The 20,056-nt window shown below is 27.5% G+C and overlaps 2 protein-coding genes across 6 annotated transcripts; both read right to left on the minus strand.

Annotated features, from left to right (window-relative positions):
• Positions 1–1,060: 1,060 nt before the first annotated feature.
• On the minus strand, positions 1,061–14,838 carry LOC113003996 (odorant receptor 46a-like). 4 transcript variants are annotated; one of them, XR_005575138.1, is made up of 11 exons: positions 14,592–14,838; positions 13,680–14,526; positions 13,181–13,303; positions 10,834–10,951; positions 6,971–7,232; positions 6,558–6,677; positions 6,070–6,160; positions 3,139–3,272; positions 1,741–1,838; positions 1,467–1,664; positions 1,061–1,375 (listed from the first exon to the last, which is right to left on the minus strand). XR_005575138.1 is itself a non-coding variant. In XM_039451345.1 (10 exons), exons 2-10 carry the CDS (start codon positions 13,821–13,823, stop codon positions 1,617–1,619), a joined length of 1,173 nt encoding a protein of 390 aa, XP_039307279.1. In that variant the 5' UTR covers positions 13,824–14,526; positions 14,592–14,838; the 3' UTR covers positions 1,061–1,616. The 4 variants fall into 4 exon arrangements, 1 of the variants encoding a protein (XP_039307279.1); XR_005575137.1 differs by having other exon boundaries at positions 1,741–1,873; XR_005575139.1 differs by lacking the exon at positions 14,592–14,838 and adding an exon at positions 13,451–13,609 and having other exon boundaries at positions 1,741–1,873; positions 13,680–13,822.
• Positions 14,839–15,438: 600 nt separating this feature from the next.
• LOC113003995 lies at positions 15,439–19,959 on the minus strand. 2 transcript variants are annotated; one of them, XM_039451347.1, is made up of 4 exons: positions 17,304–19,959; positions 16,873–16,995; positions 16,272–16,306; positions 15,439–16,209 (listed from the first exon to the last, which is right to left on the minus strand). In XM_039451347.1, exons 1-4 carry the CDS (start codon positions 17,546–17,548, stop codon positions 16,193–16,195), a joined length of 420 nt encoding a protein of 139 aa, XP_039307281.1. In that variant the 5' UTR covers positions 17,549–19,959; the 3' UTR covers positions 15,439–16,192. The 2 variants fall into 2 exon arrangements, with proteins under 2 accessions (XP_039307281.1, XP_025991616.2); XM_026135831.2 differs by having other exon boundaries at positions 16,272–16,362.
• Positions 19,960–20,056: the final 97 nt, after the last annotated feature.

The following is a 20,056-nucleotide window of genomic DNA, read 5'->3' on the forward strand; positions in this document are numbered from 1 at the left end:
CTTTGTAAATTAAGTAGTTATATTTTCGTTCGAATTGCTCTGTCTTCCGAATTGCTTCGGTCTTCCTTTTTTATGTATAAACATTTTTTGTATATGTACAATTATGTATGAAACATTCTGTCCCGGGTCTAAAACTATCAGAAGGATGTCTGCATAACATTCTATCGACAACTTTACTTTAATATCTTCAGAACACGTTGTTTAGGATGCCTAAAGTTAAAATTAAGAAGAGCGTGTTTTAATTACTTAATTATAGTGATAATTATTTTCTAAAGCGGTTACCTGAACAATTATGGCTAATAGCGATATGATAGTAATAACAGTCCTCATTAAATATGCGCTCCATTTGCTTTGATAAGGCCATAATCCGATGAATGTCAGGAGAAGTCGATGTAGTTTATAGTAATGCTCTTCGGGATATTCCATTTACTTGGAAAGTTATGAGTAGACTGATCGTAAAAGTAAAAGATCGTGAATATTATTTTAATGCTGAGACACATTTTATGTTTGTTTCACATGCAAACATTGTTAAAAATTATGTAATTATAAAAAATTTTTAATTAAAATTGTAAAAATAGAACATAATATTAAAAAAGTAAAATCAACTTCAAATTACGACTAACAGTCTTCCGGTTATTTTAAAAATATATGAAAAGGTAAATGCTCTTCTTTCAAAAACGCAATAAAATTTTTTTTATAAGTATGTTTTAAAAATGCGTTAAAAATGTTATCAAAATTTTAAATTATTGATGTCCATATATTTTAAAAAATTTTTAGATTAACGTAACATTCAACATAACCATTATTCCTGTGAAATCCGATAAAAACGGTGCTGTGTGACAAGTTTCGATTATATCAACGAATCTTGTAATGTAAAAAAAGTCCCTCGTGCTAAAGTAATGAGGTGAAAAATATTTTTTGCATGTGAAATTAGTTCATACTTATTGACATAGGTTACAGTTGGGAATTCAACGGTGCTGAACTTCATAATCATGAGATTATTTTTATCGCAGTGGAATAACAATAATAAAATAGCTGGCAATAATAAAATGCGTCAATGTCTGTATTATAATCAATTTAATATAAATATGTGGATTTATATTTAGAGATAGGATAAGAGAAGTATCTATTAATATCTATATTTGTGTCAGATTTATCTGATACTATATATTTATATTATTTAACTTAATAATACATCTTTTGTTTATACATCTGTTTTTTTGCTTGGGATGCTCAAGATTATTACATTGGATAATTTTTAAGAATTATCTTTTATTATAACTACAATATACTATCATAAATACTTTAATTTATTTCTAGTTTTCTAGTTAACATTTTTTCAGCATTGTCTTGAATATTTAGTTCTACTTTTTTCCTAAAAAAAAATTATACAAAAGTTTTCATTAATGTATCTTGGAAATTTACATTCTTTGTTCGTTACACTGTATCTGTATGCGTAAACTTACCTGGCAAACGCATCAGTAAATTTTTTTACACTTTAAATTCAAGATCTCTAACGTGTTTTCTCATGAATTAACGTAGATTGAGGTAGACTACATGCTAGTAGACTACATTTTCTATTCTTATTTTTGCGTCTACTGCTGATGGAAGTGTGCTCAGAATTGTCTCATAAACATGAAGTAGGAGAGTATTGTTTGAGATATCTTAAGGAGATGAGTATTATACCCTTTATCATTACAATTTGCGCGAATCGATATATTACGGTTTATTTTTTCTTACCTTTCCAAAACTCTGCAAGGACATCACATAAAACTTACAAGCAGTTATAACGGTCGGATAAAAGCGTCTTTTCAATATTAATATTAATAATTTCTGCTCTGAAATATTTGCATTGTACCACATAGAGTTATATCTATACGAAATTAAGTTTGTTTTATTTAAAGAATAGATTTTATTTAAATAAATAATATGGCAAGTAATATAGTATATAGTGTGATGAAAAAAAAAAACAAAAATAATGATAATATTAGATTTAACTATTTCTATTAACTAAAAGAGCTAAGGTTGTTTTTAATGATTTTTTTTTAAATAATGAACATTAAGTTGGAATTACACATTACGCAATTTCTTGAAAGATTAGCTTGCGCTTGCTCAGATGCATGTACATTCACGCAATAAATGCGATATGCATGATTTCTTACAGTACGTTATACAAAACTTTCAATGTGAATCACATCCCGGATGATCAACTTTCTCTGAGAGGTTTTCAAATTTTAATTATTGTCCGTGAACGTAACTCTACTACTCTTTAAATGGAAATTAGTAATGAATAATCTTATTTCAGTATTACACCTATAACTTTATCAATCTGTTATATATGCGCTTTTTCCGTGACAATGTACTTATTCTGGTCAATAAAAGTACCCACTTCTTAATCGGAAGTACTGAAAGACAGTGAATAGTCACTGATGATTGCTGTTATCTGTATAGCACTGCAAACTAGTAAAATTTTACTGATTTAGGTTTAAAGAGTTATATCTCTAATACAGACTTTAACGTCTATCCTTTTTTATTTATTTTTTGTTCTATCGAGACAACGGAGAAGTGAAAGCGCTTTAGCTTTCGATTCGACTTTTAAACAGATCTGGTCTAACAGTATGGAAAGGATTTTGTGCACTATTCTGCTGTTTTATCATACAATCTCTTTTTATTTTAATTGCATGACGCAAACTCCCTATGATGTATCATAATAATCATAGAAATCATGTATATCAACGTGTCGCACTCAATGCATGAAAGTATTTAGCATGCATCAGACATAAACATAACAGCTAATCATTCAAGAGATGAATTGAGTGATTTTAGCATTATTTTTAAAAATTAGCGTATACATCATATATCAATGCATTTATTATATAATAATTTTAAAAAATTATATTTTATAATTTTAGAATTACATTCTAACTTTATTTACGATATTATGAGTATATTTGGCAGCACTTTTATAATTTTCAAATTTATCGCATATTTTTGGATACAAAATGGTGCGCAAAACAAAATAGAAAGTCAGAAATTTTCTTTTATTTATTTTAATTTTATCTTTCTATTCTAAATCTATGTTATATTGTCAGATTTTAGATATTATTTAATATTACAAGAACAAAGTTTATTACTCACAGTTTCTCGCATGCGTTCAAGTTTGCGTCTGTAATTTTTTGTCCCAAAAAATTAAACGAGAATAGAATCACCATTGCCATAGTACTGGTATACAAAAATCTATAAACTCGTTCAATATCATCAATGAATAATATCTGAAACGAGTATCTTATTTTTGCATTTTGATATACAAAACGAAATTTATTGTTTTAAGTAAAAATATATTTCCTTGAATTATAATTTTTAAATTAAAGAAAATAAATAGTATTACTTTCAACAATAAATATTTCTTTTCCAATGAAACACTGTCTTAAAAGCAAATGATTTATTAATGGAGAAAGTATTTTATTCATATAATAAAACTCATTTATCAATTTATTATAATTATTTTATTAGAACTAAAATAAATTTTAAATTATCAATAATTACTTGAATTTTACAGTTTTTAATAAGTGAACATTTTTATTCAATTCATGACTTGAATTCTAGAAATAATTCTACATTGATTACTTGTATCCATTATAATTTCTTTTACATAAATACGTACAAACATTTAAAGTCAATTTTGATTAACTTTGATCGACAATCAGAGTTGTCAACATGCAAAGTAAAACATTTTATAACCAAATACAAAATTCTCTTAATTTTTATAATCTGCATTTGATCAATTATAGCATGTGATATGTTTTATAATTTTAACATAGATGAAATTATTAATTTTTGTATTACTTAATAAATATAAATTATTAGCAACACTGCTGATAGAGTTAATCGTTGATTAAAGTTAATCGAAGTTTGTCGAAATAATTCTAAATCTTTAACAATAAACTCTTCACTAAAGTCACTTATCCGGAAATCTTTTAGTCATTATTTTAAAATGGATTTATTTCTCCATAAATAAGAAACAACACACATAGAATAAAAGACAATGCAGCAGGAAATTCTCTAATCGTATATTAAAGAAATGATTTCTTGAAGATAAATGAATGAATTAATTATTTTTAATAATTTGTTAATTTTTCTACGAGTATTTTTCACTGCAGCTTTATAATGACAGCAAATAAATGATGTTTTAAATGGTTAAAAATTAAAAATTCAGTATTATTTCTAAAATTTCTTTATTTTAAATACTATAGTGAAATTATTGTACTTTTAATGCAAATACATAATGAATAAATTGAAATGTTTACATTTGTTGGAAGTAAATTGATTTTTTTACTGTAGTAATCATATTTTTATTGTATGAAAATGTAATTATTATACATCGATATTTTTAATATAAGAAAATTTTTATTGTCTTTAAAATAAAGTAACTTTTTGTGAAAAATATTTTCTTTATTTTAAAAAGTATAAGTATTTCTTGAAAATAACGTTTTTTCAATTTTATTTAATTTTTATTTCTTTTTATTAGATACATTTTGTAATATAAAATATAATTTTTTGGTTCTAGAAAATGTTTACTAGTAACTTTTATAAAATAAATTTTTTATAAAAGTATACTTTATATAAAAATATTTTTCTTTAACGAAAAGTTGTCACAAAAATTAAATCTGGTGTGGTATGAGGATCAGACTTAGGAAAAATCGCATTTTTTAAACATTTTATGACTGCAACGCTACCTATCAATAAATGTTAAAGTATCTATACGTCATAATATATTCTCCATTGAACAAGGAAACCGAGGGGTTATTCACTTTCGAGTCATGATTTTTTTTATCGTTTTGTAACGTTTGCAATCGATATGAAATCGTCAAATAAAGGCTACATTGTATGGTTAACGTTCCTATTTTACGAATAAGATAAAAATTCGGCCGTCGCTAGGATAACATAATATAACGACGTAGTCACGTCCGAATCTCTGCGAGTTTAAGCGTGTCTCAGTGCGTAAGGCCGCACAAGGCGCGAGTCAGCGGGGGTCAGCGCGTTTAATTGTAAGAGCGAATCATAACGCAGGTGGAGAAGAAAAGTCGAGGTTAGCCTAATGTTATAATATGAAAAAACTTTGCTACAAATAGCGAATATAAGGAAGGAGGACATCAGATAGCGTAGAGAATCAGTGTCGTGGGGAAAATAAGGAACGAGTCAAAGACTACAAGGCGCGAGTCAGAGCCCCACAAGAAGCAAGTCGGTGCGAGTCGACTGCAGTTGTAGGGAATAACGCGTCGACGTTAGGAATGATGCGCGCACTATTGTCGAATCTTAGTATTAACGTACGTAAACGCTCGAGTCGAACTCTTTCCTTATTTAACTTAATTCAAGGACACGAATCATATGCAATCGATCGATAACGTAAAATAATGTCCTATATTGTTTTACTGACTCGAGAGTGAATAACCCTTCGACCGTTACCACAAACGATTTTCGATTGCGACTGGTCAAAATAGGTTTTTTAAGTCTTTAAATGTCTATTTTCATAAAAATTCGAGTTTTAAAGAATTAAATAAATGACTTACTGTTATTATTTTAGGCTACAAAAATTTGAGCTTATATATTTGATTTCTAGCAATAATATCTCAATGATTAACTCAACAGGATATGCCTCAATATGATTTTACAAAATTAAAATAGTATGTTACGTTGATTTTCATGTTTAAAGAACTACAGTGACCTTTAAAACATTTTTTAAAAATGTGAAAAAAGGTAAATTTACTTTGCAACATATATTTTTGATTTCCGGTGAAGCACATGAAGAAAAAAATAGTCGGTTTTTTTGGACCACACTAATGTACATACATACATACAGAGTGAATCTCACAGTTGTAGATGGTAAGTAATTTCTTATGGTAAAATGTTGATATAGAAATTGAAACGCACTCTGTGTATATATGCAGATGCGTGTGTGCGTATTTGTTGGTTGAAAGTAAATTGAGTTCTTATTGTTTATTACTAAAAATTTTGAAACAAATACAATTTTTTCCGTGTATGCTTGATGTGTATCCCCTGTCAACATACCTGCATAAGTGCTATGCTTGTCACAAATATTAATCCCAGCGTGTCCATGAAAAACGGTATTGTGTGAATAATTTCGATCAAATCAATGAATCTTGCAACGTAAAAAGGCATATATGTTAATAAAAACTATGATATAAGTAACAAGAAAATAATGTTTCTTATACAACAAAATTTTGTTTTTATAATGTATATTTTTACAAATAAAATTGTAATTTTTTAAATACATTCACTGATGTTTTACATTTAAAGAGAAAATTGTTTTTATCGATAAGGATTAAAACCGCATACTGGAAAAATATCTATTAAAATACATTAATCTTGACAATAGATTTTTGTTAAATAAAATCGTATAAAGAAAAAGATCAAGTGGAAATTTAACTAGTTGTGATTTTTCGATTTTGAATACTTGTTATTTTTCTGCAGAATGCTCAATAAATTGAATTCAACTAATTTAATAGATATTGCATATCTTGTGTAAATGTACAAACTTTATAATGTTGTAATGCAGCCGTATAAAAACGACGATGTTTCCGCAGTATGTTTTTGATCGTATTAAATCAGATTTTGCCGTCTCTTCAGCAACGGAGAACAAGCGTTCCGCCCGATACCTGTCAAAATTATTATCGTTAATTATCAACGTTGCTCTTATAAAACTGATCTTGAATGATGACATTTGTCTTGTAAAAAGTGGATAAAAGCGAAATATTTGATTGTTAGCTACGAGAAAACAACATGATAAAAATTTAAAAACGTGAGACAAAATACTTAAAATTTTTTTTAATGAAAAGAAGAAACTCAAAGTATCATGTGCGAATCTATACCCAGACTCAATAGTTAATGGACCAGCTACGCGCTACTTATGATAAATCTTCACAAATAATTGTGAGGAACCATTTCTTACCCGAGCAACTCGCACATTCCGCAAACATGTTGCACAAAAGCCACACTTGTCACGAGATAGGTAATACTAGTTATTAGTATTGTAAAAATCAGAGCGCATATAAGGAAGCGTATGAAGTAAAAGTATCGTTCCTCATCGATGAAAAACTTAGCTTTAAAAGGTTGTATTCGCAGACGAGATTCATTCATGGGCGATATAACATCGAGAATTTCCGGTACTGACATCCATATGTAATACGCCACTATAATTATAAGGTTTGCAACTGAAAAATTTGATAATTGTAAATTTTTAGTTCTCTGTAATATATATTTCTTCATCAATATTTATATAAAAAATTATGAATACAGTGATAACGGCCAAATAATCTTCAGTTTTTTTAAACTGGTTGTAGTCCATTTGACGCTACATTGAGAGAATTATTTTTATTAAAATCAGAAAACTTTTATTTGATTAGAAAAATAATTCATTTGTATACTGCTAACTAAATATTTATTTGAAACAAATTAATACGTTTTGTTGATTAAAAGAAATGTTTTTAAAGTTGTTAGTTTTGAATCGCGCAATTAAGAATCAAAATTACGGTTAACTTTGAGTATTGATACTTTTAATATTTTAATAACTTTGTATACTTTATATACTTTTTCATCTAATCTTCTTTTCTATCTACACTTCTAGATTTTAAAATTAATTCTCGTCCAGATAGACATTTGTCAAATTACGAATAGCATTCTCCAAAAAGTTTTAAATATCAATGAGTTCTCACATGTTGTAGTAATTGTGTAATTATAAAAATTTTGTATTCTCTTCTAGAATTACATGAAGATTCTTTCTATTTTTGAGTTAAAGATGGGTTCACCTGATGCGATTGATTGACTCAAAACTAACAATTTGAAATGCTCAAGAGTTCTCAGAAGAAATTTTAAATTTGAATGTTTTTTCAAGTTAAAAAAATATTTGCTTGACAAAAGAAACTTAATAATTATAACAAAAAGGTAAATGTAAAACACAAAGAAATATTTACTTCGTTAAAATCTTTTTTATTAAAATTGACTTAAAAGGATATTGTGTAGAATTTAATAAATTTGTCATTTAAATTAAAAAAATATTATTGAAAAATTTGAATATTTGTCTGATTTTTTTCAGATCAACATAATATCTAAAGTACTTAAGTAAGAATACTGAGATCAATTATAAACTGTTAGATACAGATATTTGCACCAGTTTAATATTTAATACATTATACTCTCATTTTATTTATTTTTATCTCAAAAAGCCCAATTTTGGGGTTATATTCACATTACATCATCATCATAAGAACATAATTGAGAAAGCTCATGCTGTTTTTTATTCTTTTGCGTGTTTTTTAATTATGAGAAAACTGCCGCGTCCATCCGTCGACAACCGCCTACTCGTATTTGCTTATTTAAATAAAAAACTTTTTACTTATAACAAATTTACAATATTTTATAATGTAATGTTTTTTTTGTAAATAAATTATTTATTTTTACAGAACAATATATTTAAATCTTTATTTATGAAATAAATAAATTTTTATTTAATTACCGTTTTTATGTTTAATAAATTTATTTTTTGCTTGTAAAAAAAGTTGTTTATGTCTTTCTATTGCAACATATTAAATCCAAAAAATTCTTTTATATATTTAAAAAGTATTACTTTGGATATATACATGTTTTCTTAAATCTATAAACAAATATTTCTTTTACTTAAAAAAATGTATTTAAAGAAATATATTTTTTATTTTAACGAATGTTTTTCTGTATACAAATGGTCTGAAGCGTTTATGACGTACGTCAAGTGGACCGTATGTTTTTAGATGATAATATTGTTAGTGATACTTTAAGCAAGGTACAATATGTGAGAATATCAAATACCAAATTATCAAGCATAAATAATGCAAAAAAATTTAGTTTTTAATATTGTGTATATATATGTATAGTAAAACTAATTTATTTACATATGTGTGTCTATATATAGAGTATTCCATGAATGAGTGAGCCACTTATTTTGAAAAATGTTTCAGACTTTAATCAAACTTACCGAGATTGAAGGTTTTGAGGGTATAATTCTCTGTGTAAAATCTTAGGTTTTTAACCTGCCTGGTTAAGCAGTTACATGAAGAATTTTTGAGATTTGTCATTGTCCGTTTATCTTAATCTATTTTTTTTTACAAAGCAGAGTTAACGAAATATAGTTAGTCCTATTTCCTGTAGAAAAATTTGCCCTTTTACATGGTAAATGTCAGATTTTAAATAACTCTTTATTATCATTTCCGTTTAAGCTTTCGAAATGTTTAAAACCGAGCTGTAACCAAGGGCCATGACCGATTTTTATTTTTAATAACTTAAAATGAAGTACTACGTGTCTACTTTAACTATGCAAAGTCGCGTTATGAGAGGCCTAACCGTTTTCGAGATATAACTTAAAAAACAATGTAAAGCGATTTTATTTTTCGTACACTATTTTAACGTAATAATTCGTTAAATTCTTCTGATACAGCCTTATATTTTCCTTTCTGATGCAAAATTATTTGTTAGTATACCATGCTTGGAATTCTCGGAACTCGCCGGCGCGGTACCGCGATTTAAATATACGTATCGCTCCACATTGTTTTCTTTTTTAAATTATATCTCGAAAACGGCTCTTATAACGCGACTTTGCACAGTTAGAGTAAACACGTAGTACTTCATTTTGAGTTATTAAGGACAAAAATCGGTAATGGCCCTTGATTACTGCGCGATACTTTAAACATTTCGAAAGCTTGAACGGGTATGATAATGAAGAGTTACCTAAAATCTGACATTATACCACGTGAAAGGGCAGATTTTTTTTCTACAGGAAATAGGACTAACTATATTTTGTTACAAATATGTTATTGAACAGATAGTGTAACAACACAATGATAGTAAGCAAGCCTTCTTGAGCGGAGATTCCGGAGGTGCCAGGTTTGAACCCTGGGTGGGGTTATTTTTCGCAATAAATTTCTTACAGTTTTTTCTCAAGAGGGAATGGGTATATAGATGCAAATCAGCATCAATTATTATATTAAATTAATCAATTTAATATAAATAGTGATATTACTAATTTTTATTCCGCATGCTGTGTTACGACCAAAAAAATTAATTCGGCGCACATCCTGGTTGAATTCGGAGAAGTATATAAAATCATACGAATAAATATAAGCACTAAGATCTAGCTGCGACCGAAGAAGGCTTGCTTACTATCATTATATTTTGTTAACACTGTTTTCCACCCGAAAAAAATAGATTAAGATAAACGGACAATGAAAAATTTCAAAAATTCTTCTTGTCACTGCTTTACTAGGCAGATTAAAAAGATTTTACACAGAGAATTATATCCTTAAAACCTTCAATCTCAGTAAGTTTGATTAAAATCTGAAACATTTTTCAAAATGAGTGGCTCACTTACTCATGGAATGTATCATACTGATGTTGCAAAAAGTTAAAAAAATTCTGTTAAATAAATACATATTAATGTATTGTGATGCAAGGAAAAAATTCGGAGAGGTTTAGGAAGAAAGTGTGGAAAATGTAAGCAATGAGTCCATTCTTAAAAAATTCCACATTCATTTAATTCGATGACAGCGATTATAACAAACATATTTAAAAATAAAATTGTGATTATATATGAATCATTAAAAAAATGTCGCCCATGTTACTCAACAAAAATAATTGTGTATGATGAATAATATCCGATAATGATGATAATGAAGAGACAGCACGTTTGACCTTACACACAGAAATACAATATTGATCTCACAAATAAAAGGGCGCCTTTTATAATATTTTTTCCTTGGATAAAGTGAAGTTTAATATTTTTCTTACGGAGGTAATAAAATGTGAATAATCTCGTTATCTCTGCATGTTTGTGCATGACTTTGATCTCATAACGTGTCTTTTGAAATTTCCAATCATTCGATATACGTTCAAATAGTTCTCTAATCTAAAAACAATAAGTTATAGGTAATTAAAAAATCACAACTTATAAAATAAGAATAGTAAGATGCTTAAAGATAATGATTGAATAATCGTTATCTTTAAGCATCTTACTATTCTTATTTTATAAGTTGTGATTTTTAATTACCTATTTATTCAGTAAATAATTAGACTTAATTGTCAAATCAAGATTAAAATCATTGTATGTTAGTATAAATACTTAATATTTATATTTAAATTTCAAAACACTTAATAATAATATAAAAATGATTTTTTTTATTTTATCGTAAAATGTTTTGTAGTTTTTAGAAATTGTTTATAGCTTTGAACGGGATAAAAACAAACATGACACTAATTATTCATACCGGAATTTTTCAGAGAGATATCTCAGAAATATAAAAAAAATGAAACATTTCAAAAATATATCTGCAACGTTTCAGAGATGTCTTTGAGATAGCAAATTATTAATTTTTGTACTTGAAACCTTGCAGAAATATTGCTGAAAACAGACTAAAAGAATCTGAAATCTTTCTTGAAATATTGCTGATATTGAATGTAATAAATTTAAACACATTTCTGAAATACATTAAAGTTACTAGAAATAATACTTAAATTTATTATATTTAAAGGATTAAAAAGTATTAAAACAAGTATTAAAAAATTATAATAAATATTATATGTAAAGTATAACTTAATATTTTTATTCTACAGTTTTATTTATTATTTGCACTTTGATTAATATAATAAATGTAAGTATGATTTTTGAAATATTTAATTAAAAGAATACGCAAATGGAAAGTAAAATTTATTTGTGTAACATTTTTATATTTCTACTACATGAAAGCAGTGTATCGTTTTTTTACGTTGCAATAAACTATAGCGATTTACACCGCAGTTTTTCTATCAAGAACCGTCAATCAGAGAATATTTTATATTAAATTAGCCTCTTATGCTGTGTGAAATTACTTTTTTTTAGATTACAACTAAACAAGATTTTAATTTTTCTGAAAGTTTTCTTTCTAAACAATCAATGCTATATTAGTACATATATAATTTAAATTAAGCTAACTGTAGATACATGTGTATATGTAAAATTTATAAATACGATTTTTTTCATGCAAAATTCTTTATTACCTAGGGAAAAAATTTTATTCATAATTATATATAAAGGTTACATGAAAATATGTATAATTGTTATATATAACTACAATATAATTTTTATATATGTATATTTATATATGTTTTTATACTTAATATGTCCATGTATATTAAAATATATATGTATAATTATATATAAAAAAATTTTCCCAAGTACTTAGTGTACCTTTATGTACACTAAGATGAACAACAACATCCTGTTAAGGGGTTAGCCCACTTGTATATAATAAAATTAATAAATATAAAAATTACCTTTAATTAATGGCAATGCCTGGCGCTATAGCTGTCTTTTGCCATTGATAAAATTTTCATCGTTTTCGTCGCTTATTGTCCGTTTTACAGTGTTTCTTTCTTCTGACGAACTCTATATGAACTGTTCCGAACCCGGTGTCTCTCGCAGCACACCGGCTGAGTGCGGACGCGCGCTCAAAGAATCAACTGTATCTTTGCAAATACTTCGAATTTTTTATTTTTACTGTAAATTTATATTTTTTTATGTTTTAACTATCATTTATGCAAAAAATTTTTTTCAATTTCTTTTTAATTTCAAAATGGACTAACCCTTTAAGAGAATCTGCTTGTAACAGATCTATTTTACCGATTGAACGCGATGTTTTTCACAAAATAATTTTTTATAAATTACACAGAATATTAATCCTTTTCCAAAATCAAAGTATAGACAATAACACAGTTAGAAGGCAATAATTTTATATAAAAACAAATAATATTGTAAAATTACAGTTTTTGATCAACATCTAATAACTTAACATACATTTGCTTTATATGTAAAACAAATATAATTCTAACTATAATCTTCAAAATAAAAGACCAATATTGTATGTTTACAAATGAGTACAGACTTTAGTATAAATTTTGTCTGAAAAATTATATGTATATATTATGCGTGCATTATCAACGTAGTAGTTTCTATTGAGATATATTGATGTTTACTACTACCTCAATATAACATGCGTACATAGGCCAATTCGATCGATAAAACAAACATCATCAGCATTTCCTTAAATTTAAGCTAAAATTTATTAGGAATTTAATGTATGTAATGACCGATTGAGCTTACTTTGTCTATGTGCATGATACGTAAATACATGTGGCCCACGATACCAAATGTACATAGTAATATTGGCAACAAATCGCTTATGTAGTCAGTGTCTATGTTGTCAACCGTAAAAAAACTCGACATCTGCAAAAAATGTTATTATTAATCCTTGATAAGAATAACAAACATTTTCAAAAGATGATAACATGAAGAGACATTTGAAAACTTCGAAGATATTTTATAAGTACTCAGAAACAAATTTTTCATGTATAATTATATATTATTACGTACAATTATATATAATTAGATATATTTATATATGATCATATTTTGGATATGTACAATTATGTATAAAATATTCTGTCCCGGATATAGAGCTATCAGAAAAATATCTGCGTGACATCCTTGCGACATCTTTATTTTAATATGTTTAGAAAATGTTTAGGATGCCTAAAGTTAAAATTGAAAAAGTGTTAATTACTTAATTATAGAGAAAATTATTTTTTTAAGTAGCGGTTACCTGAACAATTATGCCCAATAGCGATATGATAGTAATAACAGTCCTTATTAAATATGTGCTCCATTTGCTTTGATAAGGCCATAGTCCGACGGAAGTCAAGAGAAGTCGATGTAGTTTATAGTAACGCTCTTCGGGATATTCCATTTACTCGGAAAGTTACGAAGAGACTGACCGTAGGCGCAAGAGATCGTGAATTTAAATTTTTTTCTTTTTTATTTTAATGCTATAATCGTTTTTTTTTTTCTTAAGGTCAATTTTATTTTTTCCACCACTTATTTGTTTATTTTTATTATCGGGTAAATTACGTCGAAGAAAAATGTACACGTCTAGCGTGGAAGTGAGAACTTTTCAGAAGCATCGAGGGGATCGATTGACAGCGCGCGAACATTTAGCGTGAAAGTGCGAATTTTTTTCAGAAGCACCGAGGGGATCGATCGACAGCGTGCGTACAATGTTTGCGTAATAACATGGGAAACATCCGGTGGTCAGCGAACAAAACATTGTCTTCGGGCAATTTTCACTCACGGTGTTAATTTTCCTCGCACGTGTGATTGTACTGTTGCGGCGATTATTTTTCGATTATTTAGGGTGAACGGTGAATAAGGGGAGCCCAAGGTAAAATACAGTATTCCGCGCAGTATGTAAACGACAACCAAATCGTCAAGATATATTTTTCTCTCTTAAGTACAGAAAATATATTGCAAACAATTTTGAATCTTAACAGTTACTCTTCTGGAAATATTTTATTTTATTTACAACTATTCTAAAAAAGAAGAATTTCTGGGCAACGATACAGATAAATGTACAGAAGCAGACAGATATTTATTATCATAAATATCTTGTTACTCTAAAAAGAAATCACACATTTGGTAAGTCGTTTTAATTATTTTCGTATTTATTTTATGTATTTACCTGTAAACCGCACCAACAGATTTCTGTTTCTACAGAGGGCAATTGCTTATCATAAGAATAAGATCAATACATGTCTAACACATTCTTGCGATTTTTCTGCGTTACTTCTACACTTGCAACTTGATAGAAACTTTTTCAGATTTGTCTGACAAACATGCAGTAGGAGAGCGATGTTTGAAATATCTTCGAAAGATACATATTTTTTTATTTTTTGCTTCTAAGATTTGCGTGTAACGAATAGAGCATACTTTTTTTACCTTTCCAAAATTCTGCAACGACATTGTATAAAATTTACTGGCGGTGATGACAAACGGGTGACAGCGTCGCACCAATATTATTAACAATGTCTTTTGCTCTGAAACGACTGCATTGTACCATGTAGAATTGCACCTGCAAAACCAATTTTTTTTTTATCTTGGGAAGAAAACTTTTGCAAAGTTAAGACATAATTTTATTATATGTGTTAACGATATTTCACAAATTACTTACCACAAGATTATAAAAAAATTATACACAATATTTACATAATGCTTCAGCGATCATTATTTTTTAACGCGAACTTATGCGGATTTATTATGAGAGATGTATAATGTTTGTTTCACATACAAACATTGTTAAAAATTATGTAATTATAAAAAATTTTTAATTAAAATGGTAAAAATAGAATATATTATTAAAAAGGTAAAAAGAACTGCAAATTATGATTAACAGAATTCAAGATATTTTAGAAAACATAAATGCTCTTGTTTCAAAAATGCGTTAAAAATGTTATCAAAATTTTAGATTATCAATGTCCATTTATCTTAAAAAGTTTAATATAAAATTGACACAAAAGTGTATTTTTTTTAATTTTTATTAAGTGTTTCGTTTTGGCTTCAGTCAAGGAATTTTTCCCAAAAAGTACCGCAAAAAATTCAGGAAATATTTTTTTCTGTCTTCACTAATAACCCTGCTCACTCTCTCACATTCTCTCTCTCCCTTCTTTTCTTGTACTTTTTTATTGAGGAGACTTGCCCCAGAGCGCACAATAAATATTATTTCTCTTTCTCTTTCCCCCATCTTTTCCTCTTTCTCCAATAAGTAAACATTATTAATACACCAAATTTTTAAATATCTCACTAATACGTTTAGAATCTTTCTAAATTCTCTGGAGTAGAATCTTACTCTAAAAGAGAATGAAAATTCAACCAGTTTTAAGAAACAGTGGCTGATTTTTCACTCTTTTAAAGAAAGTTTTCAGTCTGAAGAGTAAAATTTTACTCCAAAGAATTTAGAAAGATTTTGAGATTATTCCACATATATTTTTAGATAAATTTAAAACGCTGCGCAAATAAATTCAGTATTTTTTCTTTTTTTTATAATTAAAGTTTGATTTTAAGGTTTTGTTTAAAAGATACAATACAAAGACGAAGTAATATTTGTCAAGTTTGATAACCTTCTATTTTTAACTATTTTATTAAAAAGAAATTTGTTTTGTTACTTACATTTTCTCATATACGCTCAAACTTTCATCCGTTATCTTTTGTCCCATGTAACAACATACGAATAACTGACATAATGTTGCACAAGAGATACCAATAGATCTAATAGCGCCCTCGATATCAGAAATAGTTAATATCTAAAAAACTTTGTTTCAACATTTCAACAATACTTGCAAATACATTTCTTATGTCAACGTACCTGGATTAACGTAAGACTCAACATAATCATTATTCCTGTGAGATCCGATAAAAACAGTGTTGTGTAACAAGTTTCGATTATATCAACAAATCTTGTAAAGTAAAAAAGTCATTCATGTTAAAGTAATGAAATCAAAAATATTTTGTGTGCATGTGAAAAAAATTTATACGTATTAACATAGGTTACAGTTGGAAATTCAACAGTGCTGAACTTTATAATCATAAGATTATTTTTATCGCAGAGAAATAACAATAATAAAATAGCTGGCAATAATAAAATGCGTAATGTCTGTAATATTATAATATTATCCAAATATAAATCTGTGGATTTATATTTAGAGATAGCATAAAAGAAATATCTATTAATATCTTTACTTGTATGTCAGATTTATCTGACACTATATATTTATATTTTTTAATTTAACAATACATCTTTTGTGAAATTAGAATCGTATAACGAAACGCGCGAAAGGAGTATTGTTGCTTCATCATTGTTATTTTTTAATTTTTCTACGGATCAAGTACAACTGATTCATTATGTGTGAAAAACAAAATTGCGTTGAAAACTTTATATAGCGCGTGTATTAAATAAAAATACGAACTGTATAATGTTGTAATGCTGCTGTATAAAAACGGTCATGTTCTTGTTTCTTATTTGTGACTTCTTAATTAAATCGCATCCCGTCTTGTCTTGTACAATGGAAAATAAACGTTCCGCGCGAGACCTGCCAAAATTATCGCTAATGTTACTCTTATTATACAACTAACTTTGTTCGAACGGTAATCATCTTGATGAGCGAAAGAGAAACGCCTGTTTAGTCTTTGTAAAAAATATTTAAATAAGTAACAAAAGTTTCAAAAACGCGCGCCCGCATGTGAAAAGGAACTTTTTTTCATTAATAAAACAGATATATCTGTTATACTTGAAAATTGATAGACAAGTTGAGAGATAATAGACGCTTTGTTTTCTAGCAATCTAAAAGTCGTCTGCTCTTTTGCAAATAACAGTAAATTACGAGTAGTAGTTTCTTACCCCAATAACTTGCACATTCCGCAAACGTGTTGTGTGAGAGTCATAAATAAAGTGAAACCCGAAACGAAAACTATAGGTATGGTTAGAAGTACAAAACACATGTGGGAACGAATGAGAATAAAGTATCGTTCTTCATCTAAAAAGAATTCAACGTTAAAGGGTTGCCTCCGCGGACGAGATTCGTTCATGGGCATTAAAACATTGAGAATTTCTGGTGTGCACAACCATATGCAATATCCCACCATGCTTACATACGACAAGACTAAAAATTTAGTAATTAGCAAATTTATTAATATAATTTATAGCAAGAGAGCTATATTACAATGATAGACAAGAATTTATTAATTTTTTACTTTTACTAAATTATTATATGATCGACTTTGTTTCGAATATTTCAGAAAGCAATTTTACAGAACATACAATATTAAAGGAGTATTCTCGTTTTTACTACCAACTTTATATTCATTTTTAAGAATTTTTTTGAAAAAAATATATAAAGGCTACAAATTGGAACTTGATATATCTATTATTTGATATTTGAAAGTTTTTTTACAAATGTTTGTTCCAGCATTATAAAATATATTTTTGGTAATTACTTGCATATCTGTATAAGTGGGTAAAAAAAAATACCGTTTTATTGTTGCTATGATTTAAGATATAGAAATGATAAAAAATAAAAACTTCCAAGAATATTTTAATCTGTATGTAGTTCTTTTTCGAACTATAAACAAGTTAAAAAATTTAATTTATAGAAAGTTATGAAAAAAATTTTTTTTTTAATTGCAATTTTGAACAAAAATTTAATTTGTTCCTTTTTTTTAAGACGTTATTTGTCATTATTTGACGTTACTGTTTACGTAAAAATTAAAAAGTTAGAATTTTTGTTGATCGTAGTTTGGACGAGAGAGGAAAGTGCTATAAGTATCTACTAAAAATTTTAATCCAATAGGATTAAAACTACATGAGTTTTCATGTTAACAATTGTGAAAAATATTATTTGGAGGAATACGTGTTTAAAATATTGCAAACTTTATGCCTTAATAATAACTTTTGCAAATTTCTTCCTTTGATCTACTTTTTCTTTCAAAGTTTAAATTAAAAAAAAAATTACAAAAAAATCATTATTTTAAAGCGATAATAAAAGAAGAGTAGAAAAATTTGTGAAATGATGGAAACTTGGTAAACTTCAACTCGTTACATTAAGAACAGGAATGAATTGAATACAAAATCTTTTTCTGAGCTATACATATGTACTATTATAATAATTATATTAACATAAGAAGCTATTTTTTAAATTACAAAATATTAATATATATGGAAATTGGCCCATCGAGCGGTGTAAATTATGGTTTTGCATAGATTGAAGGTGATCTAATTGACATATTTAACTGACTCATTGATTGTACCATATGGAAGCTTTTCACTATAGAATGAACTTAAATTTTAAAAAATCCGATAATAATTAACTAAATGGCGACAAAAAATACAAAAAGATAGAGAAGTATAGTGTATATTTTTATTATTATAAAATGTAAAATGTAAATAAATAATAGTGTCAAGTTGATTGTAGTTATAAATATTTTAAATATCTTTTAATTAAAAAAATATTTCGATATTTTTGTTCACAAGGTATTTTTTACCATAGCTATACATCGCACGATGGGTCAAGCCCAAATCACACTTAGCGAGTGACGATTGCGATTGACGATTGGCGATTACTTTTCAACCAATTAGAGCAAAGCAGCCACCGACTGTTTTGCTCTGATTGGTTTAAAAAGTAATCGCCAATTGTCAATCGCAATTGTCAATCGCTAGTGTGATTTGGGCTTCAGGCTGCAGTCATATATTAATACAATATTTTGTGCAGTAGCTTATTCATATGTCACATTATATGTAGCTCATAAAAAGATTACGAATTCAATTTATTTCTATGCCTTCATGAACAAATCAAAGTTTTCTTATTTTTTGCTATTACCGATCTTTTTATCCCCTTTAAAGTGATTACCGATAATTTAAAAGAAAATTTTATTGTCAAAATTTAATTGGTAAATATTATCTCTTGTAGATATTATACTCAGACTCTAATACTTTAAAGGCTTGGTTTAATATTGTCTTAATATGTGATATGTAAACTCCAATGAGATTTTTTTTCTCAAAATCTCGAAAGATGTAGGGGAAAATGGGGAAATTACCGAAGTAAAACAAGACACTGCCATTTTGATATTTTCTTCTAATCCGTTGACTTCCGCGGCAATGTCACGTGTACTGGCTCGATACACTCATTGTTTAACAAACATTCACGTCGCGAGATTGCGCACATGAAAATACCAAAATGACAGTGTCCGGTTGTATCCGGTGTGGGTAATTCTCCCTCCCCTCTCCCCTAAATATAAGAAATATCATTATTAAGAGTGAATAAATATTAGATATTGAAAGTGAAATAAATCTGATGATTTGGAGAAAATAGGGAATAACTAAATATGAAATCAAATGAATTATGTTTAGAAAATTTCGCATTTAATTTAATGATAACAATTAATGTTTTGTGAAGGTAAAATTGTGATTATGAATGGCTAAAAGAGATGCCGCTTGTTGCTCATTAAAAATTATGTGTACGATAAATATGTTCATAATGAAAAACATGATTCTCGTATTATTACACACAGAAATACAATCTCAATTTCACAGGCAGAAATGCCTGTCTTCTTCTTCTGTAGACAAGGCGAGGTTTAATGTTTCTCTTACTCGTGCAA

The sequence above is a fragment of the Solenopsis invicta genome, chromosome 6 (assembly GCF_016802725.1).
Source record: "Solenopsis invicta isolate M01_SB chromosome 6, UNIL_Sinv_3.0, whole genome shotgun sequence".
Lineage (NCBI taxonomy): Eukaryota > Metazoa > Arthropoda > Insecta > Hymenoptera > Formicidae > Solenopsis > Solenopsis invicta.

What these genes read in the sequence shown, in the direction of transcription:
- LOC113003996 (XM_039451345.1), bottom strand. Translation starts at nt 13,823, where the DNA reads ATGGAATATCCCGAAGAGCGTTACTATAAACTACATCGACTTCTCTTG. An exon ending in GTATCATGCACATAGACAAA is followed by an intron (nt 10,952 to 13,180) that starts GTAAGCTCAATC and finishes TATTGTTTTTAG; the next exon opens with ATTAGAGAACTATTTGAACG. An exon ending in ATTCACATTTTATTACCTCC is followed by an intron (nt 7,233 to 10,833) that starts GTAAGAAAAATA and finishes CAAATTTTTCAG; the next exon opens with TTGCAAACCTTATAATTATA.
- LOC113003995 (XM_026135831.2), bottom strand. Translation starts at nt 17,548, where the DNA reads ATGGTGGGATATTGCATATGGTTGTGCACACCAGAAATTCTCAATGTT. An exon ending in GGAATGTGCAAGTTATTGGG is followed by an intron (nt 16,996 to 17,303) that starts GTAAGAAACTAC and finishes TAATTTTGGCAG; the next exon opens with GTCTCGCGCGGAACGTTTAT. An exon ending in TGAGTCTTACGTTAATCCAG is followed by an intron (nt 16,210 to 16,271) that starts GTACGTTGACAT and finishes AAAGTTTTTTAG; the next exon opens with ATATTAACTATTTCTGATAT.